Consider the following 15,577-nt stretch of genomic DNA (forward strand, 5'->3'; position numbering starts at 1 on the left):
GCATGATGTGGGTGGGGTTGAGTGGGCCTGGTCACACCTGTCCCCAGCCCCCAGGCTGCATGGAGAAAGCGCTCCCTAAAGGCTTGCTGATTGAAGGAGTAGCATAAGCCCTTCTTCCTCCGAGCAGCCCCATGGTGGCTCCTCCCCTTCCCCCTGGCCCTGGGCAGGTGGGGCGGGGCGCTGCAGGGTTAAAAGCCGGCAGCTGGGCCCCCCTCTTGGATGTTCTGTTTGTTGTGGAGCCCAAGCTACTTCAGCATGGCTACCGCCAGCCCTGTGAGTCCACCTGCCCGCCTCTCCTGCAGCCTGGCAGCCAGGGCCGGCGTTCACAGCCCACTCTGACGCCTTTCTTTGGTCAGGCCAGAGAGGCCGAGGGTGAAACACTGAAGTGGGAGGCGGAGGAGAAAGAGGAAGAGGAAGAGGAGGCAGCAGCAGGAGCCTCCATGAGAAAGGAGGCTCCAAGCCCTCCCACGGCTCCGCTGCCCCCAAGGAGGAAGGCCTGGAATGAGCGCCCAGCGGAGGCCAGACTGGAGCTGCACCTTCTGCAGAGCAAGTAGGGCGGGCCCCTGCTCTGCGCCTTGGACACCCCTTCCTCGCTCTGCCTCAGTTCCTCACTGGGCAAGGCCAGAGCTGGCCTAAGACTTGGGCCCCGCTGTTCCTTCCAGCCTTAACCCCGCTGGGATTCTGGGTTAAATGCCTCCACTTCTCCTCTCGTCCCCTGGCCTGTCACCTTGGGGGGCCTGTACCCCAAATCTTGTCCCCCAGTTTGTCCTTGAAGGGGCAAAACTCCCTGCCAGCACAGGGTGCTGCTGTGGGTGGGCACAAGGGTTCTCTGCTTCCTCTTGGTCACCTCTCCCCCCAGGTGGGCACTGTGGTTCTTCAAGAATGACCGCAGCCGGGCCTGGCAGGATAACCTGCATCTGGTCACCAAATTTGACACAGTGGAGGACTTCTGGGCGTGAGTGTCTGCCCTTTGTGGAAGAGGCTGGGACCAGGGCATTCTGAGCTCAGGATCCTTCCCAGACCCCACCCCTTTGGGGGCCTGCTTTCTACAGAGCTTTCCCAGTCCTCCCAGGGGCCTGGCAGCATTAGTGAGGGCTGGGGCTTAGTGGATTCTTCAGGGGGCATGGGCCCTGTGAAACCTTCTTGGAGCTTAGGGAGAAAGCCTGCACAGTGGGAGAAGCAAGGAGTTGACCCTGACTCTACTGCTTCATGATTTGTGACCTAGAGCAAGTTCCTTCCCCTCTTTGAACTTGTCTCAACCACAAAGTGAGGATTAGGCTGCCTCCGAGTGTCCACAGAGGATCAAGTGAGGGGACCTGAAAGGAGCTGTGCTATACGTAGGGGTGGGTGGGAAGGCCTAGGGCTCCAGCTGGGGGGGCACCAGAAACAAACCCTGCACTGGGGAGGGGGGTGTGTGTGGTCTAAAAACCTTCCCCTGGGCTTGGATGTTCAGGGGAGGCTCTAGGGAGGAGGCAGGATTTGAGGGTTTGGGTAAGTAAGGATGGAATTTCAGGTGGGAATGCCAGTGTGAGCAAAAGCTTGGAAGCAGGAAGGTTGGTGGAAAGAAGTGTGGGTTCTGGTAAGAAGTTGAGGGGGCTGAGATCAGTTGGAATCAGGCCCTAAAAAGCCTGGACTTTAAGCCTGGGGTTGGGGACTCTCTCTAGGATGTACAGTCACATCCAGCTGGCCAGCAAGCTCTCTTCAGGCTGCGACTATGCCCTGTTCAAGGTAAGCTCTGCTCCCCTGTCCCCTGGGGCACAGGGCTCTGATTCTCCTCAGTATTGCTCCCTCACAGGGAGCGTGGGGGTGGAGTGCTGAGGACAGCCTCCCTCAGAGCCAAGAGGAGGAAATGCTATAGAGAAGCTTGGACAAAGTGTCAGACCTGAGCTGCATCTTGAAGGACCATTGGAGTCTGGAAATTGGGGGAACAAAGAAGGAGCCCAGGTTTCTGGCCTGTTTCCTTAAGTAGGAACAGGCATCAGAATTGGCCATGTACACTGCTCATCAAGGTCCAGGCAAATCCCTGGAGGTGCAGACCCAGCAGATATGTGTGGTAGGACCCTGACATCAGTGTTTAAAGATTTCCCAGGTGACCTTGTGCTCAGCTGAGTTTGGGATGTCTGGCATGGCCCACACTGGGGTTGCCCCAGAGGCTTTGTGAATTATCCCCATTCAAACTCTTGTCTTAAGGAACTCTTCAGTAAAGGAGACAAGCACACACGCATGCAAGGCTATAAAAGGGGGGGAGCTCAGGAGGTTCTGGGGGCTGGATGGCTGGTGGTGGCACTTGCCTGTACAGAGGAGATGGAGGCAAGACAGAACCTGGCCTGTGAAGACCTACTGAGGGGCAGGAGCAGGACCTAGGAAGGTGGCTGGGCCCCCACTTCCCTTTGAACAAAGGGAAGCAGTTGACTTGTCATTTGGCCTCCCAGGATGGCATCGAGCCCATGTGGGAAGATGCCAGGAATAAGCGCGGTGGCCGCTGGCTGGTCAGCCTTGCCAAACAGCAGCGCCACATTGAGCTGGACCGCCTGTGGCTGGAGACAGTGAGTGGAGGGGCTGGTAGGGAGGGCCCCCCAAAGGAAGGGAAAGGGCTGGTATAGTACCCATGATGGCAGTGGTCTCGACTAGCAGGTACAGTCACTGTGCCACAGCTGGAGGTCTCATCACCTCCCTTTCTGGTCCCAGCTGCTGTGTCTCATTGGGGAGAGCTTTGAGGAATACAGCCGGGAGGTGTGTGGGGCTGTCATCAACATCCGGACCAAGGGGGACAAGATTGCAGTGTGGACGCGGGAAGCAGAGAACCAGACGGCCGTGCTCTACATTGGGTGAGGGTGTCTCTGGCATGGTGTGGGGGCTCGGTCTTTTCTAGGGGAAGAGGTGAAATGGGGGATGGCTTGGCCTGCAAGGGAGACCTCTGGAACTCTGCCTGCTGTTTCCCTCTTCTGCCTTATCCACATATATTAAGGGTTTGGGAATCTAGGTTTCAAACTATTTCTAGCAGAACTCTTTTCTTTTGCATTAGTCCTATTTTGGGTTTCCACATGGCTAAAACACAAAACTGGAGTGACTGTGGCTGGAACCAGGGTAGGAGGACCCAAGGTTCCAGGTTATCTCCAGGACCCGCTGCCTGCCTGTCTCACTTCCTCTCCCACTTAACCCTTCTCCCCTCCCCAGGCGTGTCTACAAAGAACGCTTGGGACTCTCCACGAAGACCATCATTGGGTACCAGGCCCATGCAGACACAGCTACCAAGAGCAACACCCTAGCCAAGAACAAGTTTGTGGTGTGAGAGGGCCTTGGCACCACTCTCCATTCAGCCACCCTGAGCCTCTCACTACTGTGTGTGTATGTGTCCTGGACAGCACTGGGGGTGGGGGCAGAGGGCCTGGTTCTCGCCTGCTCTGGAGTGAATATGAACATTCTTTAACATGAGTTGGGGCCCAAGCCTAGGGGCTGTTCTGTGGGTGGTGATGGTGGGGACAGGCAGGACCCAGGGCAGCGGAAAGGTGGAGGGAATCCCTGGGTTTCCTTGTTTCACCCAGGGGTGGGTGGGGTGAGTTACTGGGGGAAGGAGGGCTCAACCACAGGTGGAAAGATGACAGGAGCAAAGCCTATGATTTAATACTTACTCTGTGCCTACCTGGAAAGGGGGCTAGCTAGGGGGGCTGAGGGTCAAACTCTTCTATTCTAGGGGAGTGGGGCTCAAGGCCACGGCTGCTCTGAGAGCTGGAGTTCAGGGACAGGAGTAGGGGCTGCTCCTTCTGGTGATGGCTGTGCAGAAAAACCTTTGTGGATTGACTCTCATCAGATTTGTAGACTTGGAGCCCACCCTGAATCCCATACCTTCCTTGGAGTAGGGCTGGGCCCCCACTCCAGAGGCTGGAGGCTTAGGTGCAGAACCCCATCATCTCACAGAGGGATCTGAGGAGAGATACAGCCCTGGGTATTTCTCCTTTCCTCAGATGTGGCCAGGGCTTGTCAGGGTCTTCCCTGCCTCAGGGCGAGGCTTGAGGGGAGGAGGGAGGAGGGTGGTGGTCAGGCTTCACCACGGTTCTGCTAGAGGTGGATAGACTGGATGGAGTTCAAGGCCCTTTCTGTTCCTGTTCTAAATAAATACTCCGTTTTGAACAAAATTGGAATGATTTTTTTTAAGGAGGGCTCTAATATTGTGATTCAGTCCCTCCAAACCTTGGTCTGCTCCAGTCCTCCCTTGAAAGGGCTCGTGTGAGACTCCCAGGTACCAGGGAGCCCCATCAGGCCCAAGCTGGGATGGGGGAGAGGGATAAGACTGGGGAGCTCCAAGCGCCTAAAGGGTTTGCGGGGGCGGGGGAGGGCGCGTTGGCCCCCTGAAAAACTAAAGGGGTAGGAACCAGCCGTCTCAGCACTCAAACTGGGGAGTCGTCTAGCCCCCAGTTTGGGTCAGGATAGGTAGGGCTAAATCTCTGGTGAGTGACCGCGTGTCTGATTGGACTCCGCTGTAATAAAACGTCCTGCACCCGTGTGAAGAGCACCAGTCGCGTCACCATCGCCATCTGCTCGGTAGCTAACTCCTCTCCAGAGATCAGCTCCCAGGCCGGGGATTGGGGTGGCGGGGGTATTGAGCCTTTCGGGGTGGGGGCACCTGCGGGTCCGTCACGCCCGAGGTTTGCGCTGCGGTTCGCGAGCATCTCCGGACACCCTGACGGACGCCGGGGCGTGCTCCCCAGCTGCCCGCGGGAGCAGCAAAGCCGGGGCGCCCGGGCGCGGGGTGAGGGGGCGGGGTCTGGGGCGGGGCCAGGCCCGGGGGCGGGGCTCGGAGGGGACTGAGTCGCGCTGGGGGCGGAGCCAGGCCCGGGGGGCGGCCGCGCTCCAAGGGTCCCCGGGGACGCGGGGCTGGGCGGGCGGCCCGACGCGGGGCGGTCCCTGCGGGCGGGCGGGGCCCGGCGGCGCGCTGTGTGGCCTCGGCCATGAAGCCGCAGCCGCCGGGCTAGGCCCCGGGCGGCTCCAGCCCAGGGCTGCCCGCGGAGGGCTGGGCCCGGCCCGCTCGCTCCGCCGCGGTCCCGGGCGGGCGGGCGGGCGCTCACCATGCCCGGCAAGCACCAGCACTTCCAGGAACCCGAGGTCGGCTGCTGCGGGAAATACTTCCTGTTTGGCTTCAACATTGTCTTCTGGGTGAGCGCGGGGTGGGTTTCGGGCCCTGAGCTGGGGGTGACCGGAGAGGGAGGTTCAGTTTTCTATGGAGGGGAGACCACTCCCTGCCGCAGGGGCTTAGGACGGTCACCCCGCTCCTCCCTCCCTCTCCTACCTGCCCGCCCACCCCCAAGACCACTGGAGGGAGCTGCCGGGGAGCTCGGATTGCAGGGGGGCGGGTCCCAGCCCCCACGGGCCTGGTGCGGGGAACCGGTCTCCCGGTGTCTTCCCTGGCACGGCGGAGAAGGGGGAGTGTTTCCTTGAAGGCCCCAGGGGTCCTGGTGGCCCTCCCTCCTGCCCAGCTCACTTCCATACCCTGGGGTGTGGGGTACACGCTGAGCCCCCCTCCGGTTTAGGGAAGAGAGTCTGCTGAGAAGGGAAAGGCAGGGTCTCTTTCTCCGCCCCCTGGCCCCTCCAGCGCCTGGGCCTGGTACCTTGCCTGGCAAAGGGGGCCGAGTCAAAGCCTCTCCACTCCAGCCCCTTGCTGGGAGGCTTTCCAGCAGGAAGGGCCAATGCTCAGAGCCCTAGGGGAGGGTCTCCCCTATTGCGTGGCTGGGAGCTGGCTGGCCCTGGGGTACAGAATTCTACCTCCCGCAGCTGACCGAACCAGGCTCCAGGGTGGGGCTGGCCCTGTCCTGAGAAGGGAGCTGCTGGTGCCCCTCCCAGGGTGGCATCTGTGCCCCTGGGCCCTGCCAAGTCATCTTTCCCTTCTCCCTCCCCCACCTCCTCTCCTCAAGGCCGTTTGCTGCCTCTGCAGGCTCTGCTTCTGCTGCCTTGCTCAAAATGCCAAACCCATTCAGTGTTGTTCAGCAGGACTCAGTGGCACAGCCCTCTACCACCATGCTGGCCATGCAGTCAGCCGTTTGGGTGTCCTTTGGCTCTAGCAGTGCCCAGCTCTTGGAGGGTGTGGGATATGTGCAGACTTTCCTGGAGGCCTTCGTGCACAGGCCTAGCTGTGAGACTGTGGGCGAGTCACTTCTCTCTGGGCTCTGCTTCCCTGCCTGGGAGAGGGTGATACTAAAGCCTGCCTCAGGGTTAGGCATATCAAATGGAGTGTAGTTTACTGTATTCTTGAAGCTACGTTATTATTTTCTACATTTTACAGATTATCTATATTTTACATGTAACAGGCACAGGGAGGTTAAGTCCTTTAACCTCAGGACACACAGCTAGTAAGTACAGAGCCAGGGTGACAGCCTAGCGGGCAGTAGGTGGAGGGGAGGCAGAGCATTTAGCAGAGGGATCCCTCAAATGCCAAAGGGGGACAGAAGTGAGAGAATCCAGGTGTGTTCCAGGGTGTTGGGGTAGGGCAGAGTTTGAGTTTTATGTTGAGTGCCGTGTGGAGCAGTGAGGGCTTCAGTGCTGGTGATGGGTCTGTTCGAGTCAGATCTGTATGTCTGCCTTGGGGAGGGTGAATGAGGGGCAGGAGTTAGAGGTGGGGAGACCAGGGAGGAGGGCTGGGGTAAATTTAGGGTGGTGGTGGTGGGAGGAAATCTCCAGGGAAAGTTATAAGGCTGGATTGATAGGACCAGGCCACTTGGGGCGGAGGGGTGTGTGTATGTGTAGAGGGAAGGCCTAAGGGAGGTGCCTATGAAACAGGTCCAGAGATTTTTGTTTTTGTTTTAATGGAAAGCAGATCCTGGTGTTACCCTGCTCATAATCTTCCAGTGGTTTCTCACTAGAATATGGTCCAGACTCCTTCCCATGGCCTTCAGCACCCTTTGGGGTCTGGCCCTGCTTCCTTCAGTTTGTCCCTTGCACTACCAAAATTAATCTAACTTCAGGTCCTTGTCAGGCCTCCCCTTAGAATTCTCTTCTCCTCTCTGTACCTTTTTGTCATTTAAACCTTTGCTAAAATGTCACCACTTTCCACAACTAAAGCCCGCCTCCACCACCGCTAATCACTCCCCATTGCGTCATCCTGTTTGATTTTCTTTAAAGGATCTGTTGGTAACTGAAATTACCTTATTTACTCACTGTGGATTTCCCCCACTGGAGTGTAAACTCCATGAGAGCTGAGAGCTATCTGTCTTATTCACTGATGTGTTCCCAGCATCTGGAACAGAACCTGGGACATGGAAGTATTTGCAGTAAGTGTCTGGAGCTAGGGAGAGGCTTGGGTGGCAGTCCCGGAGATGTCAGTGTCATGAAGGGGTAGAAAATGAGTGTGAGGAGGAAGAGGGCAGAAGGCTAAGGTTGGAACTGGTGGAGGGTGGGCATGGCCATGTGCATAGGGTGGGTGAAGCAGAGGTGCTGGGAGGGAGGTTGAGAAAGGGCAGGTTGAAGAACGGCATTGAGCAAATCACTGAGGTCTTCAGGAAGGAGAAAGTAGTGGTGGTAGCCTGTCCAAAGGCTGTATGTTGGTCAAGTGGGATGAGGCAGGAGAAGTGATGTTTGGTTTCACATCCCAGATCCAGTGTGGGGGAGGGAAGGAAAGACATTTCTAAAGATAGAGGACAGCAGTGGGAGGAGCCTGGGGTCAGAGAGGGGAAGGAAGGCATTAAAGGTGGGGTAGAGCTGACCAGGCTAGGTGCTGAGGTGAAGGAGCCTGAAGGGAAAGCGGGGGCGGGGGTAAGGGGGCCTGAAGAGGTGGGCTCATGGCCTTGGGCTTGGGCTGGAGGTGATGGATGGTCAGGGATCTGCTCAAGGTCAGGCAGCAGCCCTGACATCCAGGTCTCTTCGCAGTAAGGAATTGAGGCAAGATGGCTGGTGGCATTTGGAAGGTCCAGGCACAGCTGTGGCCACATGTTTTCTAGGATACAGCCACTGGTCCAGGCTGGGGCCTCTCAGTGGGGTCCTGCTCTACATCAGGATTCTTTGTCATGCAGGGGCTTTGGTTTTGAACTCTGAGAATGGAACTTGGCAGAAATCAGCCTCTGGTAGCCAGAGGTAGAAATGATGCAATGGGGGTGGGCTGATAGTCACAGAGTTGCAGGGCAGCCAGAGGGAGGGGGCAGAGGCCAAGAGCCCTGAACCTCAGCATGGTCTGGGGCAGGAGAAGAGGCCCAGGACACTGCTGCTGCTGCTTGGCAGGAGCATCTTGATCCCGCTCTGTTCCAGTTCTGAGTTTCCAAGAAGGGTCCTTGATGCCCATTCCAAGTCTAGGGAGTGTTTAATCTTCCAGGCTGTGTGCTGTAGGAAAGAAGCACTGAGATGTGTTCTTGGGAGGGTGTAAAGGATCCTGGATCCCATTTACAGCCCTTTTCCCTCTTCCTTTCTCTCCCCTTGAAGACCCTGAGTGCTGGGGGAAAGAGGCTTTGTTGGGGGTACAGCAGAATGCTGGTGCCCCAGCTTAACTCTTTGCTTCTGTTCTTGCAGGTATTGGGAGCCCTGTTCCTGGCCATCGGCCTCTGGGCCTGGGGTGAGAAGGTGAGGCGGTGGGGTAGGGCGTGGGGCTGCTGCAGGTTTAAATGATGGGAGGATCAGCACCCCCACTTGCCTCTGCTCCCCTGGTACAGGGCGTTCTCTCCAACATCTCGGCGCTGACAGATCTGGGAGGCCTTGACCCTGTATGGCTGTTCGTGGTGGTTGGAGGCGTCATGTCGGTGCTGGGTTTTGCTGGCTGCATTGGGGCCCTCCGGGAGAACACCTTCCTGCTCAAGTTTGTGAGTGCTCCCCCACCTACATCTACTGGGGACCCCAACCTTCTCCCACCCACTTCTTGCATGTATTATGTGCTTAATAATGGGTAGTTTTATTATAACAATACATATCAGATTTTTATTATTTATTTGTATGTATAGGATCCTTTCTGTTGTAATTGAGAGAAAACCAGTGGCCTAAGCATAAAAGGATAGTTATTGGCTCACTAAGAAAAGCCCAGGGGTGTGCTGGCTGCTGGCACATTGGGATCCAGGGACCACCACAGTGTCACTTGGCCTGGTCTCTGTTTCTCAGCTTAGTCCCTCTCGGTTAGGTCCATTTCCCATGGGGTCGAAGGATGCCCAGGAATGGTGGGTCCTGGCTTCACACTGTCCTCCTAGGAGCTCCTACTGGAGGCTGAGGATTCTCAACCATTCTGCCAAGTCCTTTAATTGCATCTCCTTGACTCTGATTGGCCGTGTCTGGGCCAATCCCTGTGGCCCTGGGGAGGTAGCTCTCTGATTGGTGAGCTCCTGGCCAGTGCCTAGTCCTCGATCTGGAAATCGGGAGAGGTGATCCCTCCAGCTGAGCTGCAGAAACTGAAGGTATATGTGAAGGGTGGTTTCTCAAAAACAAAACAAAACACAACAGCAAAAAAAAATAACAAAACCAAAAAACCCCACACACAGGTAATTACCAGAGGAAGTGGAATGGATGGGTAGGTAAGGATAGCACTGTTTTTACCACCATAAAACAACACTAACATGATAGAAGGTGGGGACTCGGGACTGTCTTGGGTCCGGGTGGCACCCACCAGGCCCTCTGTCTCAGACCCCCCCATCTGTATGCCCCCACCCCCAGTTCTCAGTGTTCCTCGGCCTCATCTTCTTCCTGGAGCTCGCAACAGGGATCCTGGTCTTCGTCTTCAAGGACTGGATACGAGACCAGCTCAACCTCTTCATCAACAACAATGTCAAGGCCTATCGGGACGACATTGACCTCCAGAACCTCATTGACTTTGCTCAGGAATACGTGAGTCCAGCACTGGCCCACCACCTGCAGGATGGCACCTGCTGGGCAGATGAGTGAGGGAACAAGTTCCCCATGTGCTGGGACCATTCCCTCAACCACCCAGGCCAGGAAGGCCCTAGGCAGAGAGCCAGGAGTTCTCCTTTCTGAGAAGAAGCCAGCCCTTGGTGATCCCTGTGGGTCCCCTGTGCCTAGTTCTGCAGGAAAACAGGGTTGGGGAATAGAGGCCACAGGCTCCAAACTGGCAGTTCCTAGGCTGCCAGTAGGAATAAAAATATAGATTCCCCCTTCTTGGAAACCCTGGACCCACAGTATTGGCCAGGGCTACATTGTTGCTACCCCATTTGCTAGTACAGGGGCTCTCTGTTTGCCACTGTCTCTGACATTCTGTATTTTATTATACCCGTTGGTCCTCTTCTCTCATATTATTTGTTTGGCTTCTGAACATATTAGAGTTTGAGACTCTATACAGAAGCTCTGCCCTCAAGCTTGCATACCTACCCCTGGGAAGAAGCAGTCAGTGAACAGTTCGTGAAATCCTAGACACCTCACACCTGCAAGTTCTCGCCCACTCACACAGACACCCAGTCACACACACTGGCACAGACTCCATCCCCATTGTCCAGAGATGGGACCCAGAGATGAACCAGGGCTGGCGTCTGCTTCGAGGAGCTCTCAACCCAGGGCTAGGCAGACATATAGCCAGGTGGTTAGGATGTGGTTTGACTGTTCACCCAACATGGAATTGTTCTAAGCTTATCATGTGCCAGGTCCTGGCTGGGTGCTGGGGAGTCCGTGGTGAAAAAAGTAGTGGTCTGTTCTTGTGGAGATGGCAGCCTGGGTGGAGAGACGGGTACCATCATCCCTGTGTTGCCTGGGTGGCAATATCCTTAGCCTATCCTTTCCTTTTTTTTTTTTTTTTTTTTTTAAATCCTCACTTGAGGACATACTTAGAGAGAAGAAGGGAGAGAGAGAAACATCAATTGGTTGCCTTTCATACGTGCCCTGATAGGGGGTCAAACCTCAACCCAGGTATGTGCCGTGAACGGGAAATGAACCAGCAACCTTTCGGTGCACAGGAGGACTCTCAACCAACTGAGCCACTCTAGCCTGGCTCCTTTCCTTTTCCAGCCTCTCTTTGGTTAGGGGGACAAGTTCAGGAGCCCCTTCCCACTACCCTCTGCTCCCACCAATGTGGTCAGGAGCCTAGAGCTGCTCCGATGACCCTGGGCCCTGGACTAGCCTGTCTGCTGGGATGTGGTGGGGAGATGCCCACCTGCCTGGCTGCCTCTACACCCCTTCCCAGTCTTGCCCTGTCTCTCTACAGCCTGGGCCTATCCCCAAACAAGGTGGGTCTGGCTTACCTGGGACTTTCCTCCTTCCCCTCCCCCTCTAGTGGTCTTGCTGCGGAGCCCGAGGGCCCAATGACTGGAACCTCAATATCTATTTCAACTGCACTGACTTGAACCCAAGCCGGGAGCGCTGCGGGGTGCCCTTCTCCTGCTGCGTTAGGGATCCTGCGGTGAGTGGGGCCTGATGAGACGTAAGGCAGAGGGCATTGCTGAGTTCAGGCCCAGACTGGGAAAAACCTACCACAGGGCTAGCTCAGCCCCACCCTGGGAGCTATGGATATTGGGAGGAGGTCATTTTATATGGGCTACCCTTACTAGACTGGAGTCTGTGTCCATGAGCAGCACTGAGCTCTGCTGGAGTGGGGGTTTGCCTCTTCAGCAAAACCTGTCTCTGACTGCAGTGTGATGACAGTTGCAGGTTCCTGGGCACATGGCCTAGCTTATCGGACCCCAGATACCCTGTGTTTTCAGCTAAATGTAGCACAGGCAGTGTCTGCTCTTGGTCCACCTGAAGGTTGCCTGGGGGCCAGGGGCTGGATCACTCCCTCAGTCATGGGTATATGTGACAGGGCCCCCCCAGGCTGCAGCTATCCAACATATCCCTGGGCCACCATACTGCGGTGGCATGGAGTGGGGTTTCTCATCCCTTTATGGCTTTCTTCAGAGCAGAAACTTCTCACAGTGACATCTCTGTAGTCACAGTTCACTTGGGACACTGAGGGCAGGTTTCTTCCCATTCTCATAAAACATGAGCAGGCAGGATCCCTAAACAGGGGAGAGCTCCAGCTGGCATGTGCAGCTGTAAGTCCTGGCATCTGGCAAAGAGGTGCGCGGGCCTCAGTGAGCCTCTGGATGCGGCCAAATCCACAATCCATCTGCTTCTCCTGAGAAACAAGAATCATTGCAGTGCTGGGTGCCATGAGCCCTGGGGGTGCCCCCTCACTGGTGGCTCATTGCCTGTTTCTCCTCAGGAAGATGTTCTCAACACCCAGTGTGGCTACGATGTGCGGCTCAAACTGGTGAGAGGGGCAGGGACAGGGTTTGGGGAAGCTGGGGGCACTGGGATGGGAAGTGGCCCCTCATAAGCTCTGCTGAAAGGCCTCAGAGAGCTTTGGGAGGGGATGCTGAGTCCCAAGAACCATCCAGGCACGCAGGCCTTGGTGCTGCCAAACATGGGGGTAGTGGATCTGTGGGCATGGGCACAGGTGCATTTGCTCATTCCAACTCTTTGTTGAGCACCCACTGGGTGCCGAGTTTTGCCCAAGACACGGGATGCATGCTCCTGAGACAGATAGAGCCCGGCTCTCAAGGAGCTCCCACTCCAGTGGAGAGAGACAGGAAGCTCATCAATAAATAAATGTGAACAGTAATGTGACAATTTCAGCTGAGAGCTTGGAAGAAAAGAAAATAAGAGAGGTGATGGGATTGGGGCTGGGCAGTGAGAAAGTGCCTCTCAGAAGTGTGGGTGTCTGTGTTGAGACCCTGATGATCTGAAGGAGGCAGCCATGCAAAGGCCTGCAGTGTTAGGCCCTGGGGCAGGGGTGAGATGAGCCCCATCCCTCTGTGTCCCCAGGAGCTGGAGCAGCAGGGCTCCATCTACACTAAAGGCTGTGTGGGCCAGTTTGAGAAGTGGCTGCAGGACAACCTGATCATCGTGGCCGGGGTCTTTGTGGGCATTGCCCTCCTCCAGGTACTATGGAGACTTCACATGCTGCCCCCTCTCCTTTACCCCAGCCCCCCAACCCTGCCGATGGCCTCTCCCTCATCTCCTCTCCCTATTACAGATCTTTGGCATCTGCCTGGCCCAGAACCTTGTGAGTGACATCAAGGCAGTGAAGGCCAACTGGTGAGGCTGCCACGCTGGCCATGGCTACCCGCCTGGCCTACCCAGGGACCTGCCACTGTGCCATGACGGGCATAGCTGCAGGAGGCATTTCTGCTCGGACCCGAGCCCCATGTGGGGCTTGTGTGTGGGTGTGCTATGTGCCCACAGAGAAAGCCGCATGACTCTGCCTGGGTTGCCTGTTCTGGACTTGTGTGCATGGAGGTGTGCGTGTCAGTGTGGGTGTGCAGAGGGAGCCGCTGTCTCCACTGCTGCGTGGTAGGCTCTCCAGGGGACTAGGAAGGGCGCAGGCTGGACACACCTCTCCGCATGGTGGTATGGGGGATGCTGGGGCCTGCTGTTGCCTGAGATATGGCCTCACGCAGCTTCAGAGTTCTCTATTAGCTGTGACCTTGACCCTTCCAGGATCTCACTTCAGCCTCAATGTCTCAGACTCTAAAATGAGTCCAAGAATTTTTTCTCCCTTGCTTGCCTCTCAGGATCAAACATGATGATGGCTACAAACTACTCAAATAAACAAGACCTTGAAAACCACTGGCTTACCTCCACCATCTGGTTCTGTCAGCTGCAGGGTCCCTGGCCCGGACCCACCCTGTGCTGTTTTCTTCCACCTGGGTCATGTATACATTTGAGCCAAACTTTAAAACTTGGTATATTTTATATAAAAGTCCAGATCCCCGGCTTCTCTGGAAGAATGGCCATCTGGTGGCAGCAGCTCTTTAGTGGCAACGTCTCCTGGGGCACACACTTCCCATTCTCTGAGGTCCTGCCTGACCCTGTAGGCTGGGAGTTGGCCTTCCCCACCTCTGTAGGGTTACTCCCTGCCAACACCTGGAGGCTTCTGTGGCCAAGCCTGGAGGGAAGCACAGGGACGTGAAGAAGGGAGGCTGGACCCTGCCTTGAAGAGGACAGGGAATTGGGGGCTGACCCTGCTGGGGACTGAAAATGGGTGGTTGAGGGGTGGGATGGAGATCAGGAAGGTTTTGGGAAGGAAGTAGCTGGAAGCCCACAGCTAGGGGTGGGGAGCCTAGTTGGGGGGTCATTGATGATTGACTCCTGGGCTCACTACTTGGAATCAAGTTAAAAATCTTCCCAGAGGCCTACGGAGCTGCCTTTTGGCCACCAGAGGTCGTGCCAGTACAGCATTCCTGCATCTGGCTTTTCTCTGGCAACCTCACCAGGTAGTCAAGTGCCTGGTGTGTCCTCCCTGCTTACTAGTGCTTCGCAGGCTTTCTGATAACTTGAAAACTTCTAAAGGAGCAAACTGACTCAGACTTGGGAAAGCCTGGCTGTTCTTACCAGCTCTGCCTCTTATCAGTTGCATGAAGGGATGTGTGTGAAGTGACTGCCATACCCCTTCCTGGGCTTTCCTTCGTGGCTAGTTCCCAGGTCTCAAACTCCGATGTCCTGAGAGTTGGGTAGGTCATATTATAGATGAATGAAGTTGGCCTTTGAGTAGTGAGGCCTTTGTAGTGCCACTTTGACTTTCCCATTGTTACTGAAGAGAAACATTGCTTTGTGACAAGAGAAATGTAAGGGTGGGCAAACGTAGGTTTACAATTGTTCATATTGAAATTAATAATACAAGAATAAACTGTTTTGCATACTCACAACTCTAAACCTACTTTTGCCCACCCTCTGTAATGCACAATCAAGTTGATAATGGCAACTGGCCTTGAGAGACAATAGGGTATGGTGGGGATTATGGCAAAGCAGATTCCCATCTCAAGCTGGTGGCTGTCATGTAGTTGTAGCTAATTGCTATAAAGTGAGAATGCAGGCCTAATGTTAGTAATCTGGAGGAGCCAGAAATCCAGATTTTTATGAAAAATATTTTGATTTTTAAGTTGTTGGCAACTAATGAAAAAAACAAACCTGTGATCCAAACAAAAGTTGTGGGGCCCACTTAGGCCCCTGTGCCACTGTAGATCCTTCACCCACAGGGGCCCTGGTTGCTTGTGCTGCCAGGTGAGCAAGGTGTGGGGCATGCATCCAGCATCATGTCCTGGGGTCCCTGACGGGCACTGGTTGCAGGGGGTTATAGGTGCTACAATAAATTCAGCTCACAGTTGTGTGCATTTGTCTCGTGTCTTCCAATTTTAAACGTTTTCACTTTCGTTTCCCCTCCAAACCTCACAACCCCTGTGTGAGATGGTGGTTCTCTTCCTGATGAAACTTCAGCTTAGAGAAGGGAGGGAGTTGCCCAGCACACAGCTGGAAGAGGCATCCAGCTCTGACCCCTCTCACTGGAGTTCTACCCCAGACTAGTCCTGTCTTTCTGACACATCAGGATAAAACCTGTACACTCACAGTGCTCACCGATGACGGGCAGTAAGGTATCATTCCCCAAGCATGAGTTGAGCATCCACTTAAGTGCTGGGGATGTAGGGGAGAGAAGGGCAGGGTCCCGGCCCTTGTGCTGCATTCTTGAGGGGGAGACACGGGAACTAGCAGTCAAGTAAGCATTTGTGTTAATAATATATGCATGAAAGAGGAAGAGGGATGGGCTAGACAGTGACAGCTGGGGTGTCTAGGAGAAGTGACCATTTGAAGGGGATGGTTGGAGGAGGGGGTGCCATCTCTGGGAAGTTCCAGAACA

General features: G+C 55.5%; 2 protein-coding genes across 7 annotated transcripts; both read left to right on the top strand.

Moving 5' to 3' along the window:
* The first annotated feature begins 223 nt into the window (after window positions 1-223).
* Window positions 224-4,133, top strand: EIF4E1B (eukaryotic translation initiation factor 4E family member 1B). 3 transcript variants are annotated; one of them, XR_013998701.1, is made up of 8 exons: window positions 225-273; window positions 357-550; window positions 860-955; window positions 1,665-1,728; window positions 2,433-2,546; window positions 2,689-2,828; window positions 3,178-3,348; window positions 3,695-4,129. XR_013998701.1 is itself a non-coding variant. In XM_081135587.1 (7 exons), the coding sequence occupies exons 1-7, from the start codon at window positions 256-258 to the stop codon at window positions 3,290-3,292; spliced, it is 741 nt and encodes a 246-aa protein (XP_080991713.1). In that variant the 5' UTR covers window positions 224-255; the 3' UTR covers window positions 3,293-4,129. The 3 variants fall into 3 exon arrangements, 2 of the variants coding, with proteins under 2 accessions (XP_080991713.1, XP_080991714.1); XM_081135587.1 differs by having other exon boundaries at window positions 224-273; window positions 3,178-4,129; XM_081135588.1 differs by lacking the exon at window positions 860-955 and having other exon boundaries at window positions 230-273; window positions 3,178-4,133.
* Window positions 4,134-4,901: 768 nt separating this feature from the next.
* On the top strand, window positions 4,902-13,512 carry TSPAN17 (tetraspanin 17). 4 transcript variants are annotated; one of them, XM_081135555.1, is made up of 9 exons: window positions 4,902-5,154; window positions 8,491-8,541; window positions 8,631-8,777; window positions 9,616-9,786; window positions 11,180-11,305; window positions 12,107-12,154; window positions 12,709-12,825; window positions 12,920-12,981; window positions 13,458-13,512. In XM_081135555.1, exons 1-9 carry the CDS (start codon window positions 5,068-5,070, stop codon window positions 13,492-13,494), a joined length of 846 nt encoding a protein of 281 aa, XP_080991681.1. In that variant the 5' UTR covers window positions 4,902-5,067; the 3' UTR covers window positions 13,495-13,512. The 4 variants fall into 4 exon arrangements, with proteins under 4 accessions (XP_080991681.1, XP_080991680.1, XP_080991679.1 ...); XM_081135556.1 differs by lacking the exon at window positions 4,902-5,154 and adding an exon at window positions 7,149-7,262; XM_081135554.1 differs by having other exon boundaries at window positions 12,709-12,981.
* The last annotated feature ends 2,065 nt before the right edge of the window (window positions 13,513-15,577 follow it).

This window comes from Miniopterus schreibersii (genome assembly GCF_964146895.1).
Source record: "Miniopterus schreibersii genome assembly, chromosome: 4".
In the NCBI taxonomy this organism is placed as follows: Eukaryota; Metazoa; Chordata; class Mammalia; order Chiroptera; family Miniopteridae; genus Miniopterus; species Miniopterus schreibersii.